The sequence below is a fragment of the Triticum aestivum genome, chromosome 7D, assembly GCF_018294505.1.
Source record: "Triticum aestivum cultivar Chinese Spring chromosome 7D, IWGSC CS RefSeq v2.1, whole genome shotgun sequence".
NCBI lineage: Eukaryota > Viridiplantae > Streptophyta > Magnoliopsida > Poales > Poaceae > Triticum > Triticum aestivum.
The window spans coordinates 524,005,852-524,027,260 of NC_057814.1; the positions used below are offsets into that span (position 1 = coordinate 524,005,852).

The 21,409-nt window shown below is 42.1% G+C and overlaps 1 protein-coding gene across 1 annotated transcript; it reads right to left on the bottom strand.

Annotated features, from left to right (window-relative positions):
• Window positions 1-11,650: 11,650 nt before the first annotated feature.
• On the bottom strand, window positions 11,651-12,397 carry LOC123167630 (uncharacterized). Its single transcript, XM_044585464.1, has 2 exons — window positions 12,126-12,397; window positions 11,651-12,004 (listed from the first exon to the last, which is right to left on the bottom strand). The coding sequence occupies exons 1-2, from the start codon at window positions 12,271-12,273 to the stop codon at window positions 11,784-11,786; spliced, it is 369 nt and encodes a 122-aa protein (XP_044441399.1). The 5' UTR covers window positions 12,274-12,397; the 3' UTR covers window positions 11,651-11,783.
• Between the last annotated feature and the right edge of the window lie 9,012 nt (window positions 12,398-21,409).

A 21,409-nucleotide genomic window follows, 5' to 3' on the forward strand; every position in this document is an offset into this window, starting at 1 on the left:
GGTCTTGGCACTAGAATCTGTCGGCCCCAACCTAGACCAAGTTGTGAGTTGCCTGAGATGCTTTCCGTGCCTGAAGAAGCTGCATATCGAGGTGATGTTCCTTTCCTGTTAAATGTTAACCATAAGGGAGTTCAATTTTTTGCACCTTTTCTCAAGTTTACAATGATAATGTACTACGATTTCTGAAGGAATTTTGGAGGATTTTAGGACATACACCCCACCCCATATTGGTTGCTTCATTCATATGGTTACAATCGTCCATAAGCATTTCTCCTTTGGATTCATCTGTACTAGTCTTTTAGGGAATTTTTCATCCAATCCAACCTCTTGTGAAGAAGGCTACATGTTTCTAGATTGTAATCAAATGCCCATGTTAATCATGCCAGATCGAAGATGGCACGTTGGTGCATTTTACAAATCCTGCAAACCAAATGGGCGTGTAGCAGTGTCCAAAACTGCATGTAGGCACTAACACGTTCTCTTCTTTTGCAGATAATAATAGGCCCGGAGGTGGATAATGTTTATAACGACAATCACATCGAATGCATGGATCTGCATCTCTCAAATATTACTTTGAACTCCTACCGAGGGACCTTACCGGAGATTACACTCGCCAGGTTCTTTCTTGCCAGAGCAAAGGTGCTGAGGGTATTGAGGTTGAACACACATTTAATTAGGAAAGATCAATGGTATGATTATCAGAGCCGGCAGGTACTGTGGAATGGAAGTGCCTCCAAAAATGCCAAACTTCGTATTGGAAGAGCATATGGCAAAGCAATTGGAAGTCATTGTGTCAAATCCATACATGACTTGTCAGCGGCGAATCCCTTTTCACAAATTACGTGGTTTGCAATGTTTGAATTTAGGCGTTGTAATCTTTGAATTTGAACCTTGCAATATTTATGGTATTTTGTTATATTGAACCGTTTCCGTTCTCATGTCTCAACGCAAACAGTTCATCCGAGTGAACCGCATGTCGTATATCGCACACACCTTGATCTGGCTTACCGTTTCTTTTGTGTTGCCGAATCACAAACAATTCATCTGAGTGAACTGTATGTTGTACATCGCACACACCTTGATCTGGCTGACCGTTTCTTTTGTGTTGCCTAATCACAAACAGTTCATCCGAGTGAACCGTATGTTGTATATCGCACACACCTTCATCTGGCTGCCCGTTTCTTTTGTTCCTCCTAATTGAAAATGGTTAATTGAACTGAACTGTATGCCCTGAATCGCACACGCAACTAAAATCTGAACCGTGCTCGATGCATCCGTCATCGCAAACGTTTTGCGCCTTTTTTACGGTTTTTTTACACCACCGTTTTCGATTATTGCATCGCACACAGTTTCGTCGAAGGGTCTCTGACCGTAGTGTCGTGTTAGCAGCATCCTGCAGTAGTGTAATGATAGGGAATGCTAGGTAGAACTCTTAAATTGCAGATATGAAGCTCGTTGACTTGGATGGATAATGCAGATGACCTATTTTGTCGCGAAAGACAAACGACGGGCCTCCAAATTGGATATGTAGTTAAAAACGTCTGTTTGGAACAGATCATATGAGTAGATGTGCCTTGTCAAACGAATCATGAGAATAACAATGATTTTAATGGAAGGTTGCCACTTGCCAGGGAGGTTAGTCGAAGAGACGAGGCTTGCGCGTCAAGGAAAATACTAGGACACAACATGTGCGTGATGGAGTCCGTGTAACAAAAGTAAATGAGCGTCTGTATTGTGTTAAAAAAAGAGGGCTTGTTCTCGGGCACCTAATTATCAGCCGAACAATGTTGAGAATCGTTCGTCGACGAAGAAAAATAAAGTTAGGCTTCTACTGCGCCGAGGATTGGGCTGTGGTGCTTGGTTGCCACTACATCAGTAAAGTCTGACTACATTAATTCTATTGCTACAAGAAATACATAGCCTAGCCCCCGTTTTGATGGTGTGTAGCACTGTCGGTTGGCGTGTGGAGATGTGTCTCCGGCGGTTCTGTCTTTCGTGGATGTGCTGGGTTCTGTTCGTCTTTCGTCTACGTTCGTGTGTCTTTAGGTTGGATTCTTCCAATCCTACTCTTCATCGGCGACGGTTGCTGCTATGGTGCGCTGGTCCTATGGAGTCTTAACATGACGACTTCCTGATAGTCGACTGCAACAAATTTTGGCCGGCTCTGATGAAGGAGGGGCTATGACGGCGCGCACTTTCGGCTCGCTTCAGTTCTTGTAGGCATCGCTATGTGGTCTATGAATCTGGATGCAATTTTTATTATTTGTAGTGTTTGTTGTACTGCCATCATTGAAGATAAATAAATCAGAAATTCTCACACAAAAAATACATATGGCTAAGATAAAATATAAATTAAATTCCAAAAAAACAAAAACTATAGTAAAATATTTTTAATAATATAGAGTACACTGAACATCCTTCCAGTTCGAATATTAAATAAAGACACATAACCTCTTTATACAATTTATTTTGCACTTTAAAATTTTCCCTAATAAACTTATGGTTATAAATAACTCCAAATAAAATAGCAAAATTGTTTTTTAAAACATTTACCAACTCATTTATATTGAAGGAGTCATATTACCTTCTCTCTTTTAATTTTATAGTTGAAATTGTTTTAAAGAGTAAAATATGTTAAGATCCAACATCAATTTAGGAAATTCCTTTTATTCCCTCTCAATTAGTATTCATTTACATTCCAAAATTTTAAATCCTAGTCAAAACTATCTAGGCTAAAAAAACTACACACAAGTTCTAGCTAATTCTATTTAAATAATTAGCATTCCAAAATATTGAATTTTGGGATGTTACAAGAACAAAATATCGACATCTACAATACAAAATGATTAAAATATGAAAATGCATTTCGTGATAGATCCAATGTTACAAATTTTATAATGTAGGTATTGATATTTTTTCTAAGAATGTGGTCAAACATGCACATGTTTGACTTTTGAAAAAAAGTAATACACCTTATATTTTGGAACGGATGGAGTCTGTACCAAATCTGGCCCGTGATTTATCTTATATTTTGATGAGGAGTTTGGTAAGTAAATTAAAGTGATAGTGGTTAAGAAGGTAAGCAAATTAATGTGACTGATTGTAATATAGGGAAAGTTGGACGAAGGGGTGGTGGAAACAAAAGAGAAACATGAAACCTGACATTCTTTTTAAGTAGTACACTAGAACAATGCCCATGCGTTGCAAAATGGATTAAAACACACAGCCCCTAGAGTCGCTCTAGGGTTCCCACCTATCCCCTGGCGGCGATCGCTAGGGTTCCCATCTATCCCACCGAAAATCCATGAAATCTCACGTGAGACATCCCCCGCGGAGAGTTCCTTGCGTGATCCACCAACGTTGTGAGAGAGGCGACGATTTTGCATGGTGGGACTGGAGCAAACTCCGGCGGCGGGTGCCACCGCGAGAGTCAAGGACGGAAGGGTTGAACATGAAGAGATCAGGGCTAACCTAGAGGAAAGATTTCAGGGGCTGAATCTCCATGGCGAAGAAGAGGAGGAATTGGATCTGTCTGGAGAGATTGAGGGACTGATCGAAGAGACAAGATGGGTTGTAGTCTTTAGGGTTCATACCCAAAAACCCTTTAGTCATGTATCCCTGTTTAAACCTTTGAGGAACGCATGGATGGCAGCGCGGGGTGTGACCTTCAAGCCAATGGGAGAAAACATATTCCTGGCGCAACTGATGTGTCTTGGTGATTGGAACAGAGTGATCAATGGAGGCCCCTGGCTCTTCCGCAAGGCGGCAGTAGTCATTGAGGAATATGATGGAATTACGAATGTGAATGACTACAAACTGGATCGTATCCCCGCGTGGGTACGTATTGTTGGAATCCCTGATGGTCTTATGAAAAACAAAGCAATTGCGGAGAAGATAGCGAGGAAGGTCGGTATCCCTCCAATAAAGGTTATTGTGAATGAAGGACGAATTAATCCGACTAAATATCTGAGAGCTAGGGTGTTTCTTCCCCTAGATGTTCCACTAGTTCGGTTTGTCCATCTGACATTGAAAGAGAGCAAGAGGTATCCGGTGGAGTATGAAAAACTCCCGGATTTTTGTGATTTCCGTGGTATGATTGGACATTTAGTAACAGAATGTGGGGATGGAACTCATAGAGCAGAGGACTGTGAATGGGGCAACTGTTCGATAGTTAAGTTTGATGATCCGTCAGGCAGACCTGGGTATGGTCGAGGTGGTGGCCGTGGCTCAGGCCGTGGAGGAGAGATGTGGAACAGAGGGAGGGGATTTGGTGATGACAGAAACACAGAACCAAGAAATGCAGGGAGGGGTAATGATGGAGATCTAAACCCACAAGAATCTGAGAGTATGGACACGGAAAGAGGGGATGATCCTCAAGGGAAAGATGTTGTATCGTTCGCTAGAAAGCGTCTCATTAGTCAGGATGGGACTGTTAATACAGCAGCCAATTCCTCTATGGCACCGCCACCAGGTTTTGTGACTGATCAAGTCCTACTGATCAAACACACAAGTGGAGGACAGATTGATAAAACCCACATGAGTACCCCTCAAAAGATACATGATAACAAAAGGCTGAAGGCCAATATGTCGGAGTCGACAGAAGAATCAGCGGCGTCCTCCTTCGGGGAGGGTCGCCGGTCGCAATGAAACTTATAAGTTGGAACTATCGGGGTTTGCTCGGGGCCCCGACAGTGAGATCGCTTCTGGACATCCAGAGGCAGAATAACCCAGATGCGTTTTTTCTGTCTGAAACACATTTGGATGAGACTAAGGCAGATGAGATAATGAGGAAGCTGAGGATGGATCATAGGATTGTGGTCCCCTGTCTTGATGGTAGAAGCGGAGGTTTACTATTAGTCTGGAAGAAGGAGGTGAGGATCTACTCCCGGACTAATATGTTTAATTGCATTGATGTCTCGGTGGAAGAAGTGGATGGTAGAGTATGGAGGCTTACGGGTCTGTATGGAGAACCAAGCTGGGACAATAAGAATAAAACATAGTAGTTGATCCGAGACCTTCATGCCCACTCTAACTTACCGTGGGTTGTTATTGGTGACTTCAATGAAATACTACTGTCGTCAGAAAAAGAAGGAGGAGCCCAGCGGCAACAGTCTAGGCTTAAAGCGTTCCAAGATGCACTAACAGACTACTCCTTGGAGGATATTGGATACCATGGCGACAAATTTACCCTTTTCAGAGGAGGACTGCGAGAAAGGTTGGATCGAGCAGTATCAAATCCGGGATGGATGGATATGCATCCTTTATGTGGTCTTGTAAACCTGGATATGGGCAAGTCGGACCACAGACCTATATGTTTGGATACTGAATACCTGGCAGGTGTCGCAGCCCAACGGCATCAGTCAGGAAGAAAATTTGAGCCAAGATGGCTAGAAGAGGAATTGGTGGAGGAAGTAGTGAAGACGGCGTGGCAGAAGGCAGTCGTAAGGGGGCTTTGCCCCTCGGCTAGTGAGAAACTAGCAACAATGCATAAAGATCTTCACCAATGGGATAGGGAAGTTTTGAAGGGACCTCGAGCCAGACTGAAAACAGCGCAGCAGGAACTAGAGGCACTCATGCGAGAGCCATATGATGTTGATGCATGGGCAAAACAGCAGGACTTAACGCTCAAAATGGAAAACCTCTTAGAGCAGGAGGAGATCTACTGGGCCCAACGGGGACATGCAAACTGGCTTCGTCGCGGTGACCGTAATACCAAATTTTTTCATCAGTTTGCTTCGGCCTGTAGGCGTCGTAACTTGATCAAGAGATTGAAAGATAATAATGATGCATGGGTTGAGGGGAATGAGAACCTCAAGCCTCTGATTTTTTTATTACTTCCAGAACCTGTTTTTATCGGAGGCAGGGCTGATTGATGAAGCTCTACTGAACACAGTACAACCCATCGTGACGGGGCAAATGAATGACCTTCTAATTGCCCCATACATGAGGGAAGAAGTAATAAAAGCTTTGTTTCAATAGGAGATATGAAAGCCCCAGGCCTAGATGGGCTTCATGCCATCTTCTTCAAACGTTTTTGGCATATCGTTGGAGAGGAACTAACAGATGAAGTGTTACAAGCAATAAACAACAGGAAAATTCCTAATGGGTGGAATGACACTAATGTGGTGCTAATACCTCAAGTTGACAGCCCAGAGTTGATCACTCAGTTTAGGCCCATCAGCTTATGTAATGTGGTGTATAAAATCATTTCAAAAATGTTGGCGAACAGGTTGAAAAAAATCTTGCCTGAGTTGATTTCTCCTACACAGAGTGCTTTTGTACCAGGTAGGTTAATCACTGATAATGTGTTGATTGCTTATGAGTGCTTTCATTCCATAAAGAAGAGAACACACGGGTCGAATGGTATTTGTGCTGTTAAACTGGACATGCTAAAAGCATATGACAGAGTAGAATGGGATTTTTTGAGGCAGATGATGATGAGGTTGGGGTTTCATGCACAATGGATTGAGCTAATTATGGAGTGCATCTCCTCTGTTAAATATGATATCAGATTTAATGACACAGAGACAGATGAATTTATTCCAACCAGGGGCCTAAGACAGGGAGACCCCCTGTCTCCTTACCTTTTTTATCTGTTCTGAAGGACTATCTAGTATGTTAATGCATGAAGAAGAAATAGGTGGAATTGAAGGAATAAAAGTGGCAAGGAATGCCCCTTCAATATCTCACCTTTTGTTTGCAGATGATTCTCTAATTCTTGTGAGAGCCACGGTACAAAATGCAAGTACTTTGAAGAGGGTTCTAGATACATATTGTGAGAGCTCGGGACAGAGAGTAAGTACACCTAAATCTAGTGTATTTTTCAGTCCTAATACCAGAGTTAGTGAAAGAGAGGCTGTTTGTGGAATGCTGAATATATTAACTGAAGCTTTGTCTGACAAGTATTTGGGACTACCGACAATTGTGGGTGTTGATAGAAGTGATTGCTTTCAACATCTTGTTGATAGAGTGTGTCAAAGGCTGAAGGGTTGGAAGGAAAAATTCCTATCAATTCAAGGTAAAGAAATCCTTCTCAAAGCGGTAGCTCAGGCAATTCCATCGTATGCTATGTCTGTGTTTAAATTATCAAAAGGAATTTGCAAAGCAATAACTGATGAAATATCGAGCTTCTAGTGGGGTGATGGAGAGGGAAAAAGGAAAATGCACTGGTTTGCATGGTGGAAGATGTGTGTACCAAAGAAGAAGGGAGGAATGGGATTCAAAGACCTTCATAGCTTTAACCTTGCTATGTTAGCAAAGCAGTGTTGGCGACTGATCCACAATCCCGACTCTTTGTGTGCACGGGTCCTAGGTTTAAAATACTACCCGAATGGTAATATCATGCGAGCTGGACCGAAGAAAGGCTCCTCGTTCACATGGCAAAGTATCTTTGCGGGAATACAAACGTTCAGGAGGGGATGTATTTGGAGGGTGGGTACGGGTTCACAGATTAATATCTGGGAGGATTCATGGATTCCTTCAAGCCCGTTAAGGAAAGTAATCACCCCTAGAGGGGGAGTTATGTTATCAAAAGTGCAAGATATAATTGACCCACACACGGGTCAGTGGGATGAGGCACTTATTCAGAGTGTGTTCTCACCTGTTGATGTAAGCAGAATACTACAAATCACACTCCAAGTTGAAGTATTAGAGGATTTTGTGGCATGGAAATTCACAAAGTCAGGAACATTTTCAGTTCACTCGGCTTATCACGTAGAGTTTGACCACCAGTTCGATCGGCACTACAGAGAGACTAACAGTCCAGGAACTGCTCAGCTAAATGCGGTCTGGAAGGAGATTTGGCAGCTCCGCTTACCGGGAAAGATCAAACATTTTGGTTGGAAAGTGCTTAAGGGAGTTCTACCGTGCTATGGTGTGCTGGCGGACAGACATATTCCCTTGATTCCACAATGCCCAATATGTAAGGTTGGCTTGGAAGATATTCAGCATTGTTTATTCACATGTGATAGTGCTCGACTTGTGTGGGCATCACTAGGATTAACAGAGGAGATAGATAAAGCTGTTATACAGGACCGGTCCGGATATGTTAATTTGGATACGTTGATCCGATTGCAGAAGCTAGCAGGAGACATTCAAATGGTCGAGCTTATTATGGTTGCTATGTGGTTTATATGGTGGCAGCGGAGGCAAGTATCGAAAGGGGAGACAGTTTCAACCCTGGAACAATCAGCTATCTCAATACAAGTTCTCGCTACCAACTTTGTTCGAGCAAATACACCAAAATTGGCCACCCGCAAGAAAGATCAAGTGTGGAAAAAGCCAGGTAGGGGAGTTATAAAGCTTAATGTCGATGCATCATTTCATGAGGAGAATCTTCGTGGAGCATGTGGCGTTGTTGCACGTGATGACCATGGCAAATTGTTGGGAGCAGCAACACAAGTTCTACCTCATGTATCAAGCGCGGGATCAGCTGAAATCTTGGCTATCCGCTCTGGACTATACCTAGCAGCTAACTTGGGATGCACCAAGTTCATTATAGAATCAGACTGTATGCATGCTTTGGAGGCAATATCTGATCCGGCTACGTATATGGGAGTCGACGTCCCGGTTGTGATGGAGTACTCCCTCCTGGCAATGGAGTTTACAAGTGTTAGTTTTGATTTTTGTAACAGAGAGGCTAATATGCTTGCGGACGGTCTTGCAAAGCATTGTCTTAGCAGTAGAATTTCTGAAAGTTGGGAATCTTCCGTCCCTGACTTTGTTCTTCACCACTATGTAAATGATCTTGCCATTATTTGAGGAATAAAGTCATGACGTTCAAAAAAATTCCCATGCGTTGCAACGGGATATAAATATTCTAGTACGTTAGCTTGTGATTTACCGGTCAATAATAATGCGATTGTGTAAATAAATGTTCATCAAATTATGCCCTTGAATTACCTTGTATTTTGAATAGAAGTTTGGTAAGTAGATTAAAGTGGAATTGCTTAAGAAGGTATGTAAATTAAGGTGATTGATTATCATATACATGGAAGGTTGGACGAATGGATGGTGGGAAGAAAGGTGAAATGGGAACCTTACGTTTTTTTAAAGTAGTAGAGATATTATCTTATACTAGAACAATGCACGTGCATTGTAACGGGATATAAATCTTCTAGTATGCCGGCTTATGATTTACCTGCCTATAATAATGCGATTGTGTAAATAAATGATCATCAATTTCTGCCCATGAATTACCTTATATTTTGATGCAAAGTTTGGTAAGGAAATTAAAGTGTAACTGGTTCAAAAGGTAACTAAATTAAGTTGATTTATTATTATATAAGGAAGGTTGGACGAAAGGATGGTGGAAAGAAAAGTGAAATGAGAATCTTACGGTATTTTAAGTAGTAGAGAGTAGAGATTTCAGTGACAAGTTTGTTAAGTAAATTAAAGTGATAATGTGATTTATTATAATACAGGGAATATTGGATGTGGGGATGGTGGAAAAAAGTGAAACATGAAACATTACATTCTTTTTAGGTAGTATAAAACTAATACACCTTGTATTTTGGAACGAGTGGAGTATGTGTCAAATCTTGCCCGTGATTTATCTTATATTTTGATGAGAAGCTGGACAAGTAAATTAAAGTGATAGTGGTTTCTTTTTTTGCGGGTGTGATAGTGGTTAAGAAGGTAAGTAAATAAAGATGATTGATTATCATACAGGGAAAATTGGACAAAGGGGTGGTGAAAAGAAAGGTGAAACATGAAACCTTGCATTCTTTTTAAGTAGTATACGTATAATACATATTTTAAGTAGTGGAGATGATAAAAAGACCATATCGGGTCGTTCTTTCTTCCTCTGGAAGAAATAGGGCGATCTTGCCAGCGTCTCTCCCATGGAGAGTTCCTCCGCTGTCGTCCTCTAGCGGCTCCCCTCTGCCAACGACCGAGTAAGGGGGGGGGGGTCACCGGATCTACATGTGTGTGGATAGTTGTAGGATAAAGTAGCTTCATTTTTAGGTTGTTCATCATCTTGGCTTCGGCGGCGACGATGGCGATGCTGAATAAAGATTCTTCAGATCCTTCCCCGACAAGGCGATCGGCCCTACGGTTGGGGCGGTTTTGGAAACAAATCTGTTCAAGCAAGGATGGTGTGGCGGCGGCATCCTCGTGGTGGACATGTGTCCTCAGGCTCCGTCGTTGCGACGACGTCTACTCCAACGTCGGCATGGAGCTTGGGAGGTAGTTCAGGAGCGGATGCAGGTTGTGGTCTGCATCGATGACATCTGAAAGACGGAATGTGTGCCGGTTTCATGGTTAATGGAGGGCAGGTGTGGTTTCCTCCTTTGGCGTCTTAGTCGTGGTGGGGTGCCAGATTTAGAGTTCGGTTGCATGTCTGAGGTGTTGCCCCTGTCTGATTTGTTCAACGGCAATGACTTCACTTTTGATGAGCCACCTTGGATGTCCGCAAAATTGCATATCAGCGATGGAGGTGCGTCGAGCTCAGGTGAGGAGGTGATCCATCATTCTTTTCTTCGGTGGCTGCTGTGGTGGTGCCGGAGGCAGGTGACAGGCGTTGATGTCGAGCTCAGAGATATTCTATTGTCTTTTCAGTTTTGTCATGTTGGTCCTTACGTGGCTTGTACTTTGATCTTTATGATATGATATGAATGAGACACATATTACCATGTAAAAAAAAGCAACGCGAGAAATAAGGGAAGTGAAACCACGATACTAATGGAGCAACGACACGGAAATATAAATGACATCAGTGAGAGATGAATAGGACATTAACAACCATTCGGTTTCGTTTTCCACTAGCGTAAAATATCTCAGCTTCTTTCTTCTAAAGTATTATTGTGACACATGGGACTATGGGATTTTTCGATGAATTATTGGATATAACAAATGGGTTAAAGCCCTAATTCCAACAGTTTGGTGCACCCTAGATGAACAGTAAATTCAAAACAAATATATCAACATCCAGATTTCATACTCGTAGGATTATATAGTAACAAGATTGTGTTCAGTTTTGCTTCCAAATGGCATCTCTGACTGAAGATAATTTTGTCCTCCGTGTGCAAATTACAAGTACTAACAAAATGTCTTATTGAAGAGAACGAACGTTTGCCTCTCAGCCTCCATGGAGGCCTTCTTTTGAAAAAAAAAATCAAAATTCAAATTTTTTGGTTTCAAAAAAATTTGAAAAAAAATATGGAAGTAAACAAGGATGTTATGTGTATGTGTGTAAAATTCAAGATGAAAAACATTGAAATGAGACCTGTATAAAAAAGATAAATTCATGGTCTAGGAGGATGAATAGTATCATGTGTTAAAAAGCCTCAGATTTGTTTTTTTTTTGCACAGCCCTCATTTCAACGTATTTTGCCCTAAAATTTTACACACATGTGTGTTATGCCTGCAGGTATATCTTTGTTTTTTTTACAATTTTTTGAAATGTAGAAAATATGAAATTTGAAATTTTCAAAACCGAGCTCCATGGAGCTCGGCCTCCAAAGAAAATATTCGCTTATTTAAATCAAAATTAGATGAAATACATGGATGCCCAGGAACATACGGCATTTTAGTGCATGCAATGTCTGAATTCCATTTTATCCGCGCATATTGTCGATTGCTTGGTGTACATACTTATATTTTCCCGTATAGCAGGATAATCTGGTACCTGCTGACCAAATATAGCAGCTTGATAATTCAAGAACTTACGAAGCACACATTAGGTAAACATATCAGTCCGATACCCACAAATGTTAGGCAAACAATTTCTGAAACTGCAACGCTACACAGATACTAGCAGTATACCACCCGGATCAAGTACTTTAGAAGCTGAGCACCGAGAGAAGAATGGTAGCGCTGAAGACTAGTGCCAGAACGAAGGTCACCGGGTCCGGCAGCGCCACAGCGCCGCCGTTCTTGGTATTGTGCGGCCTCGTGTTCGCCGCACCGCCACCGGTGTTCCTCCCGCCGCCACTTGCTCCACCGCCGGGGCCACCGCCTGCCATGTGCTCGAGCTTCCCCAGGAGCCTCCTGCCTTGGGTTTCTGGATTGTAAGCGGCAATTCCAGGAATACTTTTGTAAGAGATTGGCTTCATGGCAAGGGTGACCTTTAAATATCAAGAAAGTTGAGAGCAAACAGGAGATGGTGTACACAAACTACTGACCATGCAATCCCTGCACCTGGAGATGAGGCCTCAGATGATGACGAGCTGCATCAGCCATGGTTCCTGTCCGAGCTGCTTCGCACCATATGCCATGGGAAGCAAAGGTGAGGAGGAGGAGGAGGAAGAGAGCGTGAGCACCTTTCTTCATCTTGGGGCGGACTTGGTTGCAAACAGAGAAACTCCGATGTGGAGTGTGTGCGGACTGCGGAGGCTCGTCTTTTAACTGCTGGAGATAGCTACTCCACAAGTTAAGTGCATGTTGGCACCAGTTCAGCTTTGTTCTTTCTGTGACAGACACTCTGTTGGGAGGTGGATGCGCTCTGTGCTGCGCCTTTTTCACTCCTTTGATATCTCACAAGATCAGGATTAATGCTCTCTGATAATCCTGCTGGTAGCAGCACCACCTCCAAAACATGCAACAGTATCAAATGCTTTTGTTACAGAGGGTGCAAAGCAAAAAAGCCACCGCAAGGAGCACATGTGGTGGCACGCAGAGATTCCCTGGTGCTCCTTCAAGATTTGCCAGCTATGGCCTAGTACTAGACTTTTTGGAGGAAACTGTTGCCTAGGAGTACATGATTTTGAGGCCACGGGCAGGCTGTAATGTGGAAAATCAAGAAATTCGTTCTCTTTTTTCGCGAATACGCAGGATGCGTATAATTCCATTGAAATTGGTTGTCTCATCTCTTTTCTTTTTGTTAGTGACTACACGAAAGGAATGTACGATCAGAAGGTGATATATACGATGTGATCTTTGGCTTTCTGTGATGTCGTTTTAGCCGAACTGTGAGTGGTCCTTTGAGCCCAAGTTGACATTTTCTGCAGAAGAACAGTATATCAGTACAAAATAGCAAGGACAACAGCTGTATCAATAAAAAAAATCACGCATTGTGAAAAAATTAAACTGGAGAGGTATTGTCCTCCTCTTTTCAGGGCAGATTTGAGACGCAGAAAGGCACTCATAGATGAGTGGATTCTATTACTGTGCTACAAAACCACCTTCTATTACTTAGGAGTATTTCTTTTCCTGTTGCATAAGATGTACTATGGAAAGGCACCACTGGTATTGGTCTTGTCAATTTGTTAGTTTGGATAGTCTGGTGTCATATTTTCCTTTTTGACTGTTATATATTCAAATAAATATCAAAATTGTCGAAGTGCGTATCATCTAGTATGTCTGGTTGTTTATGACGATACATGCTTTCAATATGGCAATGTGTGAGAGGTAGACTAGAAAATGGGCTGTACTTGAATTTGCACTTCACTTGCCAAAGCGAAAGCATGAGGGCAATAATCCTGAGTACGCGTACTTGGTGTTTTTTTATACATGTACTTACTGTTACATATTTAATTCACCAGAGAATTCTAAGATTGGCTTGCTCATCTAGTGTTCTTGCTATGATTTCACGTTCGTAGAACAACAATGCAATATACCAGTTAGGACCAAGGATTTTATAGGGGTTAGAATCAATAATACATATCTCACCTCTCTGGCTTACATTTCATACTTTGAGGTTGCAGAGGCAATAGAAATTCTGGTGGTTACTATGAAATCTTGCAATCCGTGGGAGTGAACCACCCATATTAGATATACAGATACTAACAAAGAGCCACCTGGTGCAAAGGATGCAGGCATACTCCTTACTTTTCAACCTCACCATTCTTCAACATGTGCTCACTTTAACACCAACTGGTATCCTCAAGTATCTGAAAAAGATGTTTCAGTATCTGCCACCTATTGAGAATCATTTACATTTCAGAATCAGGTAGTAACAGCACTTCACTGAATGAGTTGTTGTGTTGCTTAATTGTCTGGCCATTCGCATTCACGTTCTTTCAGTGTCACATACCCAAAATTGCAAAGCTGCAGTGAAAGCTTGAGCATAAACATTGCAGGGTTTAGTTGTCTGGACTCTAGACCATAGCCTGCTGTCAAACATCCACTTGACTTGAACAAGTGACTGGAATGTCACAACTCACAATGCATAACAGAAACGAGACATGCATAGAAATACAGAATAGCACAGAGTTCACAAGAGGCACATACGAGGGGTCTGTATTTCAAACAAAATGTAATCTACAGGAGGCTGCAAAGTGTACATATTTTCCCTGATACGGAGGGAGTAGCACTACAATCCCCAAGGATGAGGCCCAAACCTAGCATTCTGGCGACTAGCATCCCAAGCTCCGGAGGCTGACGCCCTCGCTGGCACTGGAGAATGAAAGCGGGGCCGTGAAGGGGAAGGGCGGGTCACGCCATTGCCTGTGACGGACATGGCAGGATTGCAACTGGGAAGGGCGTACTAGGAAGTAGGGATGGAAGAACGGAATTTGGGCCGTCCATGTGCCAGGTCGAAATGTGATGGGCGTGCGCACATTAGTGCCTTTTTTATACTCCCTCCGTTCCATAATATAAGAGCGTTTTTGTGAACTATTTTAAAATTCATGAAATTTTTCTAATTCATGAACTGTTTAAAATCATGAAGTTTTTTGAATTTCTGACATTTTTGAAAATTCATGAGCATTTTTCAAACTAGTCAAAAATCAAACCAGTCAACGGTTGGAGGTCAAACTAGTTAGCTATATCAGAGGTCATCAGCGTGTGGTTTTTTTTAGACAAAGCAGATTGCGGTTAACCATTTTTGGAACACATGGTCAACATTTTTATACACATTTTTTAAATGCTTGGTTAGTATTTTTCAAATACAAGATTAACATCTTTTCAATGCATGGTCAACATTTTTCCTATACATTTTTACACAAAATTAAATGTTTTATTAATATTTTTTAATACATGGTCATAATTTTTCTATAAACATTTAACATTTTCCAAACGCTTGATTAAAAATTTTCAAATCCTTGTTCAACATTTTTTGAAATGCTTGATAAACATTTTTTATATACATGATCAAAACAATTCATCATTTCTTAATACATGGTTAACACATTTTCTATACACATTTAACAATTTCCTAATTCTTAATTAACATTTTTTCAAATGCTTGATTAACATTTTTATATACATGATCAATTTTTTAATCAATTTTAATACATTGTCAACCTTTTTTCTATAGACATTTAACATTTCCCAAATGCTTGACTAACATTTTTCAAATCCTTGTTTAACATTTTTTTAAATGCTTGATTAATATTTATATATACATGATAAAAAATCATCATTTTTCTAATACATGATCAACAATTTTTCTATACACATTCAACATTTCCCAAATGCTTGATTGACATTTTTTCAAATACTTGTTCGACATTGTTTTCAAAATGATTGATTAATAATTTTATATACATGATAAAAAAAGTTCATCATTTTTCAAACATGATCAACAATTTTTCTTTATACATTCAACATTTTTCTGAAAGCTTGATTAACATTTTTCAAATGTTTTTTGAAGATTGTTTATTAATATATATATATATATATATATATATATATATAAAATATTTAAAGTATAAACAAAGGTACAAAAATAAAGCAAAAAACTAAAATAGAGAACAGAAAAAAGAGCATGTGGCCTGCCAACCTCATAGGCCGGCCCATCTCGGTCACCCCTTCAGCAAGTCCGAAGGTGGACTCGCTGAAGGCGAGACATGGGGACGCCCCCTAACCCGCGCCTTTTGCTTCAGTTAGCTGACACGGCGCTGATGCGCATGTCTAGTTGGGCTGGCCCGTTGAAGCATCAAACGATCATTTCCATCGGCTTGCTGCCTCGCTCGAACGTCTCTCGGATCGGACGTCGGTTTGACTTTTCCACCACTAACCATTTCACTTGATGACAGTTGACCGTTCTACCCTTTAACCATTTGACCACTGACCGTTGACCCTGTTGATCGATGACTACTCAAAGAAATGGAAAAAGTTCATGAATTTGATTTTTTTTCTTCATAAAATTGCAAAGAGTTGACGATTGTGAAAAGGTTCATGAATTTGAAAACAACATCAACAATATGAAAAAATAACAAATTTGAAAAAATTTCTTGAATATAAAACATTCTCATGAATTTAAAAGGTTCACAAATCTTTTAAAAAATAAGAATTTCAAAAAAATGAATTTTGAAAAGTTCATAAATCTGAAAAAAAAGTATTCATGGATTTGGAAAAGGTTCATAAATTTGAACAAAAAAATTGCAAAATAGAAAAAGTTCACACATTTAAATAATAAAATCACACCTTTTGAAAATGTTGACAAAATGAAAACGAAAAAAGAAAAGAGAAGAATGAAATTGAAAGGCAAACCGAATGAAAAAACAGAAAGAAAGCTGGACTAGGAAGCTATTGGAAGTTTCCCAAAACAGGGTGCACCAGCGGCTCGCGACGTCGCGTGCATGCTGCGAGCGTACAAAGCAAACAAAAAGAAAAGAAATGGGTCAAGCCTCGGAGGGGGTGTGCGCCGGTTTGTGGAAACACATGTAACTGCGTTGAGGGTGCCAAATGGGGTTTGGGCCTTAAACCGGCCCTATAATTCCAGGTTGACTAGAACCCCCATATGCAGCCCATATCTAGGGTGGACACACACCAAAACCCATCAGTCTGGCGAGGGCACCGCACGTGGGACCAAATTCGGCTATTTAAACCGGACGGCGGGCCCCTACCCTAGCCACTCTCATTTCCATCCTTATCCCCTGTCTGTGTTATCACTCCATCCGCTCCAAGCTCGTCGTCCACTTGCAACCGCTCCGGGCTCACCAATAGCCATGGTTGCCAGCGGATCACCACGTATAAGATAATAACTCTGTAGCGCCGTTCAGAGCTCCTAGCAGAGATATAGGCACGGTGTGCCGCTCGGATTGCAGCCGGCTTGCCTCCGGACTCTCCGGTAGCCATGGTTCGTCAGCGGATCACCACGTATAAGATAATCACTCTGTAGCACCGTTCGGAGCTCCTAGCAGAGATACAGGCACGGCGCGCCACTCGGATTGCAGCCGGCTTGCTTCCGAACTCTCCGGAGCAGGACGAGCAGGAGACGTTGGAGGAGGAGGAGGCAGAGCAGCAGGCGTTGTAGCAAGAGGTGCCGGACACGAAGATGGAGGACATAGAGACGAAAGATGATGAGGAGGAGGAAGGCAGACCCAACGCCTTCAGCTGCCCGATTCGACATGGGCGACGCGTTGGTCGAGTTTGAGGTGGCCTAAGGGAAGGAGGCGGCGGATCAGCATGCCATACTCGACTCTATCCAGTCGGAGCTCAAGCTGGCGGCAAACCGCCGCTACCTTCGCTAGGTGGACGTGGAGCTAGACAAAGTCTTCACGGACCCGGACTCCGGCGAGGAGCTGGAGTTGCGGGCCGTAGCCAACGACCAAGAGGCCGGTCCGTCCGGCACTATCGACACGAAGGTCGTCGACTTTTTCGATGATGGGTAGTCTTATCTATGCAACATAGTACATAGATTATTTTGTGTTACATGGTGTAGTATGGATTTAGGGTGTGAAATTTGAGGTTTGTCGTAGTGGGCTAGCAGCGGATAAAAAATGAGAGGTGACTGTGCCTGTCCGCGAATGCGACCGAACGCATCCACGACATACATGAAGGGACACTTTAGGGTACGCGGGAGGATGAAAACGTTGTACTCCTAATAAATTGACGCCAATAGATGAGGCCGTATATAGATTAATTAATTTGAAAGAGTACTGAAATAGTACTCCCTCCGTTCGGAATTACTTGTCTTGAAAATGAATGTATCTAGAACTAAAATACGTCTAGATACATCCATTTCTGCGACAAGTAATTCCGAACGGAGGGAGTATTAGCCAAAGCTACATATAAGCGGCTTCATTCTTTATTATTGAAACGGAATACTACTACTACTATTTGCAAAGGGTCCGCAGATGAGCTGACGGTCGGTCCGCGTTCGAGTGATCAAGCCCCGGCCGGTCCGTCTGCCTCACAACGGCAGCCACCTGTCGGACTATTCGTCTTGCACGACAAGCCTGGCTCTCCCGGCGCCGACAGCCGCCGCAGATACGAGTGCCGGGGAGGCTGAACGGCAGGCTCGCCGCCCAGCACCCGTGGCCCCGAGCTTCCGGTGACGAGCAACGCCATGATCAGTAGCATCACCATCACCAAGATCGTCACCGCGGCAACAAACTTGGATCGCATCGCCGTCGCCGATCTGATGTTTGTGCTAGAGATGTGCTTTGCAAACCGCTGGGAACGGCGATGATGGGGTCGTCGCGGCGCCATGTACCGTATAAAAGGGCAGAGACCGGCGGCGGCGCTTTTGTTCGAATGCTAGCCGCGGCGCGCTGATGAGCTTGCATGTATCGTGGGTGTTACGTGTGCGGGCGGCTGGGAACTCCGCGTGCAAGGTCCACCGTACGCCGTATATCCAACGGCCGTCAGCATACACGAGGGTCGTCGATCATACCATCGGACAGAGAGACCGCGAGATGGAGTACGCGCTATGAACTCGGAGAGAGTGAGAGCGTAATACACGGGTGTATCGTAGCTGGATAGCCACGTATGCATGCGGGGAGCCAGGGAAGCAGCATGTCGGATGTACTGGTACACGACGCATGTTAGTTTTTTTTTTGATCCAGGAGAAGAAAAACCTAGCCCGTATCGTGGGTCGCTCTCACGCTCACAGGGCGACTCCTCGCCGCCGCTGTTGGTGGCCGCCTGGCTGGCCCACGGCAGCGGCGGGGCGCCTCTTCCTCCTTTTGCTCTCCACGTTTCTCCATCTCGCGGCGAGCCCTGATTAGTAGAAACAGGGTTTTGGTTCGGGCCTGGCCAGCCCATTAGTCCAGGTTCAGTCATGAATCTGGATCCATGGGGCATTCGTCCCGGTTCGTGAGCCCAGGAGGCCGGCCGGGGCCTCGTGGGCTTTGGTCCCGGTTCGTATGGACCCATTTGTCCCGGTTCTATGGACGAACGGGACCAATGGGCCTCGCTCCTGGCCCACAACCATTGGTCCCAGTTCGTGGCTCGAACCGGGACAGAAGGTTGGGCTTTACTCCCGGTTCCAGCCACGAATCGGAACAAATGAGTTGCCTATATATACCCCATCGCCATAGCAGAGCACTCCACAGTGCTCTGTTTTTTCTGGCCGGCGAGGGGAGGGCATTTGGGTGCTCTAGCTCACCTCCTATGCACATGAGGTGTTCGATGAAATGTCCAAGCCACACTAGTTAATCTTTCTCCTCTCGAAACTCGACCTCCGAGCTCCATTTTCCCCGAGATTTGTCTAGGTTTAGTGGTCCGTCACGTCCCGTCCCCGTCTTGACTGCCGTCGATCGCCCGCGCCGATCTCGTCGCCGGCACACCGTGGTGAGCCTCTTGTTCTTATCTTCTTTCTGAAAGAAAAAAATTCTTACTTCAGATAGATACTTGTCTAATTTTCTTACTTTTATTATTCCTTGTTATTATATAGTGCGATGGTTTTGGTATCCGCTCCCGTCGGCCCTCGTCCTGTCTATGATTCGGATGTGGTATATATTATCTTTTTATAACTATTTGGTTCATTTATTGTTTATGAAAATTATGCCGACCAACGTGACATAGATTTTATTTATTTAGGAGGTGGTTGAACCGAAAATTCCAACCGACCCTATTGTCGAGAGGTTAAATTTAGTTGAAGAAGGAAACAATTACTTGAAGGAAAAAAAGTTGAGGAGGAGAAGATGATATTGGAGTTGCATGTTGCGGATGTCGTCGATGATCACAAGATCAAGATGGATGCAATGCGGTTGAAGATTAGAAAGATTAGAAAATATGCCATTCATACCGAGGCTTGGTATCATTATGCCGTTGGATCAATTGTTACCTTGGTTGTGATTATGATCGCATTTGTTGTTGCATTGAAAGGTTTTACATAGTTTCAATGTATGGTTTAACTAGATGCTCTAGAGAGCTATATGTTGTTCAATTTGAACTATGTATGTACTTTGATTTTAATGTGATGATGAACTACTATTGATTTGGTCACTTATCTATCCATGTGAACCTGTAATGATTTTTGACACACATAATATTATATAATGCACGAAGATGAACCGACAATGAATGTACGGTGACAGACACACATAATTATGTTTCTCGAAGTGGCTGAGGCTAACCCTCTCAACTTTTTAGCACATGCTATGTGGGTGAAATGATGACACCATGCCAACTTTCAACCTTTTCAGAGTTCATTTGAAATGTTTTTGAATTTCAGGGTCTTATAGCTCAAAAAAATCAGTAAATGCATGAAAATAACAAATTAAGTCAGAAAGGGTTGAAAATTGATGATGTGGCTTTGAATGGTGCATTTTGAACACACAAAAAGTCTGGAGTTCAAATAAGTTAAAAACGTGAAATCCCTTTGTAACAAATGAGTTTCCGTATGAAACCCTCATACTTTGAAAGAGATTGTCCATTTTGTATACAAAGTGCATCTAGTTTTTACCGTAACCCTATCAACTTTTTAACACATGCTATGTGGGTGAAATGATGATACCATGCCAACTTTCAACCTTTTCAGAGTTCATTTGAAATGCTTTTAAATTTCAGGGTCTTATAGCTAAAAAAATCAGTAAATGCATGAAAAATAACAAATGAAGTCAGAAAGGGTTGAAAATTGATGATGTGGCTTTGAATGGTGCATTTTGAACACACAAAAAGTCTGGAGTTCAAATAAGTTTAAAAGAATGAAATCCCTTTGTAACAGATGAGTTTCCGTATGAAACCCTGATACTTGAAAGAGATTGTCCTTTTTGTACACGAAGTGCATCTAGTTTTTGCCGTAAGCCTCTCAACTTTTTAGCACATGCTATGTGGGTGAAATGATGATACCATGCCAATTTTCAACATTTTCAGAATTCATTTGAAATGCTTTTGAATTTCAGGGTCTTATAGCTCAAAACAAATCAGTAAATGCATGAAAAATAACAAATGAAGTCAGAAATGGTTGAAAATTGATGATGTGGCTTTGAATGGTGCATTTTGAACACACAAAAAGTCTGGGGTTCAAATAAGTTTAAAAAATGAAATCACTTTGTAACAGATGAGTTTCCGTATGAAACCCTGATCAACTAAAAAGCCACATCATTTAGCTAAAAAATAATCAATTAAAATATTATGTTATGATCAACTAAAACAAAACTATAATATTCTTTAATAGCAAAAAGAAAATCAACTAAAAAACTTTTATAAAACTCTAATAGCAAAAGGAATCAACTAAAAAGCTTTTATAAACCTCTAGTATTATAAGTATTTTCTGTTCAAAACATGAAAAGGAGAAAGAAACAAAATAAACTTTAATAATTAAGTAGAAACAAAATAAAATAAAATAAAA

Bases quoted from the DNA above. Each gene is read 5' to 3' on its own strand.
- LOC123167630 (XM_044585464.1), bottom strand. From the start codon at position 12,273: ATGAAGAAAGGTGCTCACGCTCTCTTCCTCCTCCTCCTCCTCACCTTT. The intron at 12,005-12,125 runs GTCAGTAGTTTG...CTTACAATCCAG, and splicing joins CCAGGTGCAGGGATTGCATG to AAACCCAAGGCAGGAGGCTC.